Source organism: Gymnodraco acuticeps, unplaced genomic scaffold, assembly GCF_902827175.1.
Source record: "Gymnodraco acuticeps unplaced genomic scaffold, fGymAcu1.1, whole genome shotgun sequence".
Lineage (NCBI taxonomy): Eukaryota > Metazoa > Chordata > Actinopteri > Perciformes > Bathydraconidae > Gymnodraco > Gymnodraco acuticeps.
The window spans coordinates 829,287-839,145 of record NW_022990682.1 but is presented as its reverse complement, the minus strand read 5'-3'; the positions used below and the strand labels follow the sequence as shown (position 1 = coordinate 839,145).

General features: G+C 41.3%; 1 protein-coding gene across 1 annotated transcript in view; it reads left to right on the top strand.

The window, feature by feature from the left end:
- Positions 1–319: 319 nt before the first annotated feature.
- cxxc4 (CXXC finger 4) overlaps positions 320–9,859 on the top strand; it is a 30,121-nt gene continuing 20,581 nt past the window's right edge. Inside the window, exons 1-2 of the mRNA XM_034230204.1 lie at positions 320–616; positions 2,674–3,600. Of these exons, the coding sequence (XP_034086095.1) occupies positions 2,788–3,600 (813 nt within the window). The 5' untranslated portion in view covers positions 320–616; positions 2,674–2,787. The remainder of the gene's footprint in view (positions 617–2,673; positions 3,601–9,859) is intronic.

Here is a 9,859-nt window from a genome sequence, read left to right as displayed (position 1 = left end):
ACAGTTTCCCCAATCCTTATTAAAAGACGCATTTTACAAATGACAACCCCCCTCGCCTCTCTCCCTATTTAAATGCCTCGTCATGGAAAGGGATATAAGAAAAAAAAAAAATTGCTGGAAAGAAAAAAAAAGGGGGAACTATAAGGTTTGCAGAGATATTTCCCGGTGATCTTTTTTCCCCCTGCAGGGCGCCCTGAGCCATCCATCCCTCCCACCTCCCGAGTGTTCTATAGTAATTTCCCAGCCAATGATCAGTAGGTGTCCACATCCCTGCTTCCTCACCTCAGCACCAATCAGCCACACACAGCGACAGGAGGCACGAGCGCAGAGAGCAGCAGCCACACAACACAGAGGAGAGGAAACACTCTGCGATTTCACCCTTTTGGCTTATTTATGCACTTTCCATAACACTTTTTTTTTTAACGTGACAAGAAAGTCGATAAAAAATGCTCCTTTTGTTTTGAGCGCGCACACATACACACGCTCTCCCCCGGCAGCTCGTGCAGTCTCCTCGCATCTTTGCGTTATTATTCCCCCACGTATCGCCTCGCGGTAATGTGCCGTCACACGGTCGCGAGCTGGTAGCACCTTGGGAGCTCTTCTCAACAGGAACCCGGTAGGTGATGCTCTCCCTCTTCCTCCCTCTCTCTCTTTCTGTGTCCGTCCATATTTCTGCCGTCCACTTGCATGCGTTTTTACCTCCTTTCCCCCCCGTCCGGATTGCGTGGCTGCAAAGTGATCCATGCAATGTCCGATTATTCTTTATAGGGTTTTATTTTGTCTTCTTCCCTCTTCGGATTATCTATGCATGACCTTTGCTCTGAATATCTGCCACAGAGTGTAATTAATGGCATCGCGGTGCAGCACAATGGTTCGTAATCGGACGTGGCGTTTTTTTTTTACTTTTCTTTCTTCAATCTCCTTCCCGCACTCTCTACCTTCCTGCTCTCTCTCTCTCTCTCTCTATCTCTCCACCTCTCCCTGTGTGTCTCTCCAGCAAGTATTGAACATTTCTGTCTCTCTAAACTTTGTTTACAGGCTGAAAATCAATGTCCGTGACTTGATTGCCTTTGGGCTGCGTATTTCGCTCCAGGGGTGAATTGATTAAGTAATAATGACCCTGAGGAGGGCTGATCATTAAGCCGAGGAGGGTTTTGTTTACTGGTGGCTGCGGGTTGTTTTCGGATGTCGTCGACATTGAACCTGCAGATCTGGTGTTGGATGATGGATAGGACTCTTGGAGGCACGTTTGTGTAGAAAAACAGGAATAGTTGACAAGAAACAATGCTGGGTAATTTAGTGCATGTTAGAAAGTGCAGTGTGAGTTACATTTTATTTGTAAAAGCCACTGGAAGTTGGACAATATTTAGATATTTTTTAGGTTTAAAATGTAAGGTTTAGGCAACATTTTACCTGGACAGGTTAAAAAGGAGATAGACTTAAGTGTTTAAGAGAACTATAATGCCACCCATATGACCTCTCCAGTCCATGTATATTTATATTTCTTTTTTTGAGACAGCTGCTGGTTAGCACCATGGAAGTGATTTGAAATGCTTTAGTGCTCCAGCAATGGATCAGCTTTGGCAATTAAGAGAGAAAGCCCAGAAAAAGGTAATGGAAGTAGGGGGAGATGTGTCTAATGGGCTTTTATCTGTGGAAACCAAATCCAGACACACTGGTGGAGAGAGAGGAGAGAGAGAGAGAGAGGAGAGAGATGAGAGAGAGAGAGGAGAGAGGAGAGAGAGAGAGAGAGAGAGAGAGAGGAGAGAAGAGAGAAGAGAGAGAGAGAAAGAGAGAGAGAGAGAGAGAGAGAGAGAGAGAGAGAGAGAGAGAGAGCGGGGTGAATGGAGCAACCCCACACATATACACACACACCTACACACACACCATCCTGAGGCAGCTGACACTGTTGTTCTGGTCCATAATCTGGATGTAAACTCACCGCTGGCTATATGTGCTGTCATTGAGTAAATGTAATGGAGCTGACCATGAATGAATACCAGGTGCTCTTAAAGGCTGGACAGAGTCGTGTTTACATGGACCAAGCCACCTCTACTATTTGGATTAGATGGAAAATGTGAAAATATTAAACTACGTTCCTCCTACTGTAGCTCCCAAAGCAGATTATTTTTAAGAGTTTATATTGCCAGCCTAAGGTAAAAAAAATAAAATCTTTGTGTTTGTAGCTGTCATAATCTGAATCCTGGTGGGGCTCTGCTCTAACTTTTCAAAATAATGGTATTTTCGTTTGAATATTCAATTTGTATGTTTTGATGAAGCTTACTCTTGTGTATTCAAATGCATTATTCATTCTGTGAAGTAGACGACTGGACTTCAAAATATGTAACAATACTTTGACAAGACATCTTTAAAAAAAATATTGAAAACGTGGCATCTTTTTTGAAGCATGCTAATTCTTGTTCCCATTATAATAATGTTGGTCTGTCACAGCTATCACGTTACTGTCACCAGATGAAGATCAGTTCTGACTATTTGTGATAGTAACATTAGAAAACGCACGGCGTAAACAATGTGTCAGGACATTCTTCAAATGTTCAGCTCTTATCTTGGGAGAAAAGTTGACGCAGAGAAATTAAAACTGATTAGGATGAAAACAATTGGTCTTTTTTGTGTGTAACTGTTGTTTTTTGTGTGTTTGTATTTTGCTTTTAGCACTGGAGAAGATACACCGGGATGGTATCACGCTGTTGGTAACCAGCTCCAGTTCCACAAAGGCCGGTGTAACCTCACTCTCTTCTCCTGAACACTGACAACCGTCCCTCAGCCATGGCGAACATAAACAATGCTCTTTGCATTGAAAACGCAGATATTTCTCTCTTACAAAAGGATAATCTCCAGGATGTTGGATTAAGCCAGCTTTTGGATTATAACGCAGAAATGGAAAGGTACAGGTCTTTTGCAAACTTTTATAAAACCAATGGGGCATTTCCACAGACTGCTAAGATTGCCCGCATCACAACGCCCATTTTTCCCAGTGCCAGAATTGGCATGTCCCCTTGGAACTGCGATAACGCCATGCTCTGGGGAAGGAAATCAGCGGCAATAAACCCTAATAGGACCAGCATGCATAGAAATGACTCCCAGAGGCCGGGGAAGCTTGGCGTGCCAGAGACGCTGCAAATGGCAAATAATAATTTCCTCTCTACCTTATCCCCTGAACACTGTAGAACTTTAGGGGGAGAATGCATGAACAAGCTGAAATGCAGCGCTGCTGAAGCAGAGATAATGAATCTCCAAGAACGCGTTGGAACTTTTTCCGCTATCCCCGGTTTAGGGGGCATCTCATTACCTCCCGGGGTCATCGTCATGACAGCCCTTCACTCCCCCGCAGCCTCAGCAGCCGTTACAGACAGTGCGTTTCAAATTGCCAATCTGGCAGACTGCCCACAGAATAATTCCTCGGTATCCAGTGGAAACCCAGCGAAGAAGAAAAGGAAAAGGTGTGGGGTCTGTGCACCCTGCAGGCGGCTAATCAACTGTGGTGTCTGCAGCAGTTGTCGGAACCGCAAAACGGGCCACCAGATCTGCAAATTTAGGAAATGCGAGGAGCTGAAGAAGAAGCCAGGCTCGTCGCTGGAGGTGAGAACCGGGGCTCTGCTTCCCCTTCTTTTGTTATTATCCCCTTGCACTCCAAAGCATTAACCTTTTCATCCAGTCACGTTCTAAGCCCTTGAAAATTGTTTCCATGCCCACCCATGCCTGAACATCCCCCCGGCTTCTCAAATCTGCCTACCCGCCTTGCCTAATTGGCAGTAATTAGGGGTGTTTGTGTGGAGCGCAAGCTGAGCTTGGCTCAGACACCCCTAATTGCTGCCAGTCAGGCTGGGGCTGGAACGCATCCGAACAACCCCGAGCTTGGCTCAGCTCCAAGCAGGGCTGGGAAATGGTTTTCAGCAGAGAGCCATTCCTCTCTGCACCCGGTCATTTTAACCAATTATGGAAACCGTCTCTGGATGGGAGAATCAATATCCCACAAAGCCTCAGCCTCCGACCACCAAGAGATGGTGAGAGTGATGGCAGGGCTGCTGATGGCGCTTCTCAAAACATAACCCAAGTTCTGTGTGGGGGGGGGGGTGGACTGATCCTCTCCCACTGATCCTGTATGAATTGATTGTGAATATACAGTAGGGTTGAGATTAAATCATTTTAATATTATATTTGTGACATTGTGGCCAATTATGGATCAACCTAGGGCAAACTGCATACCAAGAGAGATGCAGAAAAACACTGTCACTTCAGAAAGAGAAAAATATTACAATCTGGCTTAACTGACAAGCAGCAAGAGGGTTCATTAGGACACAATCAGAGGGCCGTGTTGTTTTTAAAGGTTCGTTTTAATTGATGTATTTAGGAGCTGACATTTGGTTAAGACAGAAAATTAATGTTAAGTTGGGAGTATGGCTCTCTTCACCCTGGAAGTTTGAACCTGCTCAATGACTAAACATAAGCTTGTGGGGATGAGTCACCAACAAATGCAACCTGTGGGCCTTATGATTTGCTCATTAATTAAGTGATTACATAGAGAGGAACAAGAGGTTAATTATAAAATATCACCTAATCTACTCATGGAAAAACACCATGTATGGATTCCTTTGTTTATTGTGAACTTCTGCCATCAGATAGTTGGATTTGTTTTTGACGCCATGATTGATTTTTTAAAGAAAACATAATTTTTCTTATGTTTTGTTATAGTACTTGTGCCTATTTCAGAGAAATAATGTAAATATTTTTAGATTTAAATTGTACCTGAAAGCTTAAAGTTTCAGCTTGTTCGTGAGCAATTCGTGTTAACAAGCTCAATGTGCAAAACATGTTTTTTTTATTTAATTCCCATCATTTCTGTCTCATTTACAAATCTGGTGCTACATGCATGTTTTCTGTCAAGTGATGCCAAGTTTGACAGCCACAGCTGATGAAAATCTTAGCTACTTTTCCCAAGCATCTAACACTCTCCTATTTCGCAAATGAATACAACTCCAAGGACTAAATCAGGTTCCTTTTTGGTATGTAAAATAGGGTTTCAGTCGTATGAACACCATTTGTGCAGACAAGGACAGGTCGAACCTAAATAGCTGTATTTTATATTTGAGTTAACATCCCAAAGTTTTGAAAAGTTCATATCAGGATGCAGTTTGGTAAAAATATTTACACAACGCAAACAATCGGAAATCAGTGTTTGTAAGAATCTGAATTTAATCTTTTTATAGAAACTACCTGAAACAAGATGACTTACATTGGACTTAAATAACTCAAAACAATATAAATTAAATGACCTGATCATGTCAAAGGAAGTCATATAGATTACTTCCATTTAGTGCAGCCATAAAAAGTGTCATATATTATCATTTGCAGAGTAGTTACAATTGAGTATTAGAACAAGCTGATACAGAATATATGTGATGATTTTCATACACTAGGAACAACTCTATTGCATCAAATCGGTGTTTAAGAGGTTAAATAAAGGGGGGTCAATGATTGGTTACAGGTTCGACGTGTAGACCATAGAAGTGGCCATCGGTGACTTCTATAACGTTGACTCCATATATCGTGTACTTACAGGTGTCCGGGAACAGGTGTCCAGGAAGCAGGCCTCACATTCATAATGCATGGGTAGACTCACTTTTGGAAAACATCCATTTGCAAAGACGGTTAGAATTACAGAGGGTGTGAAAACCCCTCAAACAAATCCACACATGCTCTTAAAAAGCTCCTTCGCTGAGTTCAGTAATTCATATTATGGACTTCTTCAGCAGTAATTGTTATTTTTGACTGAGCATCTGTAATTACGGGCGCACCTTCTGCTGCGGAAATGGGCTGGAGTTTAAAGGCATCTCAGAGGTGTGAAGTTGTGCTTTGGCTCGGACAAACTTATATGTACATTCACAGGGAGTGAAGTTTTTTACTGTTGTTGTTGGAGGTGCTTATGGATTTAGGAAGTGTGAGGAACCAGGTGCTTAGGTACGTTTAAAAGGAAAATGTACAGCCCATGCGTGCGAATTCATATGTGAACAGTCACACGTTTACACACTCTTTAGCACACACACACACACAAAGATGTACACAAACACTCTGAGAAAACACACGCACACAACAGTGTACCTTGCGCCTTGGAAGAGACGATAAGCTACTGGCAGCCAGTTAGATTTGGCTGTCAGTGTTTTCCACATGGGAATCACCCTGAACTAATTATATCTTAAGCAGCAGTGGAAAATGCAAATCAGAATTTTACTCACACCCCTGAAATCGGAGAGCCAATTTAATCTAATACCCCCTTTAATTTAGCGCGCTAATGCAAGGCCCTAGAGAATTGCCCTGTGTCACTGCTGTGCTGCAGATTCTGCTCTCTCTCTGTCTCCGAGCTGCTCTCAGGCTCCAGGATGGATTAGTCTGGCAGAGGAATCTCATCTAACCTAACATTTCCCGAGCAGTTACCTTTGCGTAGCTTGAGCTCCTATGGCTCAAAGGTCCTTCATTAACTTTCAAATGCAATAATACCTCACGTGTGGGCATGCTGCGTCCTAACCTCTGTTTACCTCGACTGTTTACCTCGACTTTGCTGATTTCTGCAGAGAGACGCAATTCTGTAAAAGTCCTGCCAGGCTGTGCTGCTCAACAGATAGATTCACATTGTGGCACTGAGACTGACGCGGTGTGAGGGCATCCATTTGTGTTTGTATGCAGTCAGTGGTGGAATGTATATTACATCTACTCAAAGTATCGTACTTAAGTCGATTTTTGTGGTACTTGTACTTTATCTGAGAAATTCTATATTTATTTTCTAGTCCATTTTAAAGTCAGAATTGAACCTTTTACACCGCTACATTTATATCACTGCTTTAGATTCGTTACAAATTCAGATTATAAGCCAATACAAAATGTAAATCAACTAATAAATAACCATTGACATATAATTATAGGTCAAAAACATGCAGTGGTAGTAAATAAAGTAATTATCTCTACTTTGACCAACATTGAGAGACACAATAACGCATCAATAATCCTAGTCGAGTAATTTCATATAGTGGATTCTGAAATGGGCCATTACGCTTAACAAGAACTTTAACTTCTGGTAATTAAGTGCGTTTTGTTGCAAATACTTTTGGGAACAATTTGAATGCTGGACTTTTACTTGTAATACGGTATATGTACGATTAAGCATTGTTTACTTAAAGGTCCCATGTCATGGCCATTTCTACTGATCATATTTCCATCGTTGAGGTCTACTAGAATACATTTATATTGTGCAATTTTCCAAACTCACATTGGTTTCTCACAACATCTCTGTATAGTATGTGTATTCACTCTCTGTCCTAAGCGGCTTGTTGGAGCTCCTGCTCCGCGGATTGGTCATTTTTGGTTCCGGGAACCGCATGACGTCATTTTGGTTCCCGGAAGAAACAAATGGAAAAAGAGAAATCCCCAACGAGGCGTTCTGGGGCAGCATAGACAGGTATTTTCTGTGTTAGAGTTTTACTCGCTACAGGGTGTACTTTGAGGGTTTGTGACTCTGCAGACCGTTTGCATGCAGAAAAACCTTCATAACACACAAGGGGACAGGTAATAACCAGAAAAGCATGACATGGGACCTTTAAGTATAAAATACAAGTACTTCTTCCAGCATTATTTGTTTGTGACTGTATGATTCCTAATCTTTTCAGCTTGTGGCGCCTTAAAATGAAGCAGTGTCTCGTTCTGACCCCTCATTACAGATTATAGCTTCGGTGAGCATGTGATTTGTGAGCAGATTTTTCCATTTTAGATTGTTTCATTTAAAGGATTTGTATATGCCTGAAGCGGTGAAGTATTCCACAGAAAGGTGGACAAATGACAGGATGGACAGAAAAATTAAACATCATTTCGTGTTAATTATCTTGTGACCCTACATATTTATCTTGGGACCCTGAGGCTGTTCTGAGGTACTTTGTATTCAGCATCCAACAAGTGGCTCAATGGAAGCAGCCTGTTTAAAATAATGAAATCATCTTTGAAAAAATAAAAACATCTTATCACTGCAGCTCCACAGTGAGGGTAATTATGGCCTTTGAGGTATTTTCAAAGTTTATAACAGAAATGAAATATAATAATCTCAGTTTTTATTTCAATTGAATTCCATTTGAGCAGATACATTTGATGTGCTTTTATGAGTTAGACTAATGTAGGGGTTGCCTTCATAAAAAAATATTAATTTTCACACGTAGGACTTTAGAAATGTGTTTTGTGGTTGTCACTCAGACCTCATCTTTCAGAGTCATTTTGAGAAATAAACTCATACTCTCACCGTTCCAACAGTTAAAATATACCAGTATCATATTTAATGTGATTTTGTACTTTATAGTATGGATTTTAAACTCAACGGACACTGACCCAAGTAGACTTATAGTGTTAATGTTAAGACATAAAAGAATACTACATGTTATATAGAGCAATAATAATAAACGTCCAGTCGAAGATAGGAAATAAATCTATAAAAGGTATTTCAGTTGAGTCCAGTACAATATCTGTAGAAGTTTGTGTCTATAATTCATTATGTTGTGCAGTCAGATACTTCATTTAATCAATACAACAACAAAAGTCTGACCTGTGTAGTGAAATCTTTCTAGAAACTTTCGTTCTACGCCCGACAAAAACCTTTCCAACATGTGGATTCAAGGTGTAGACTCGGCATGTATTATTTAATGTTTGTCTCAAGGTTTTGCTTGTGAATTACTCAATAATGCAGACTTTCCATCAGGAGTTTGATCCCTATAGATAGAAAATAACAATCCTGGTTTACTTAATTTGATTAAACCACAGGATTTAAAGTGCCAGCTCCCTATGTTGTTGACTATGCTGACAGGAACACGTTGACTTAAACAGCACTTCTGTTTTTGACGTTCATATAACTGCAAACACAAAGCTAAATCCATAACAACATCCAAAAAGGTTTCTATTTGATTAATGGCATAACACGGTGTCAGGAAAAGCAGGAAAAGGGCAAAACAAAAATGTAATTGAACGGATTCCTCCTTTCATTGAGCAAATGTCAAAGATCAGCGTCAAGTCATGGGCAGAAAAACAGCATGCTGGAGTAGAGGGATGTTCTTTCTCCCCCATACTCTTTGTGCAGGGTTGATATGACTACGTGAAATGGGTGAGATGGAAAAGGTGGCGTGGCATGCCTAGAAACCTTTGCTATAGAGTGCCACAGAAAACCCGGAAGTAAACTCCTTCCGGTTCCTTCGACAAAAACCAATGCAATTTCTCCATAGGATTTTGGAAAATAGCTGGAAATAAGGTCTGTGGTTGAGACACATTGAAGAGACGGATCACATTTTGTTCAGCCGGATAATATCCACATGTCTACCCTACTTTTATAATTTTCAAATCATAAATCAAATCGATAGATTTATGATTTGAAAATGAACCGGAAGTGGTAAAATGCTAACTTACTTCCGGGTTTTAGGACACGTCACTGTGGCCTCTATTGTGATAAAAGACAAGGCCCAAAATGGTAGAAAGCAGGACGTTGAGGAAAATAGCTCGGATTCAGCCCCTTAATGAGAGCAGGGGAGCCAAATAAGCAACGGCAGCCAGGTCTAATTTGTTTTAGGTGTGCTCAGAATAGATAAGGACAAATCTGTGGCCTTCACCCCCTCCCCCAACCTTTGCCTCCCTGGAGATAACACTGAGTGCTGCCAGCCAATCTCCGTGGGCAAAGAAGAAGAACAAAACGAGGAAGTAAAAGCCTGAGGGACAGACAGCCTTTAGATCTGCAGATCTCTAACTTACTGGATTTATTCAAGCTTTAAAACTGCAGATTAATTTGGTCGCAGAGGTCTGGGGGAGTGTGAAAAAAAAG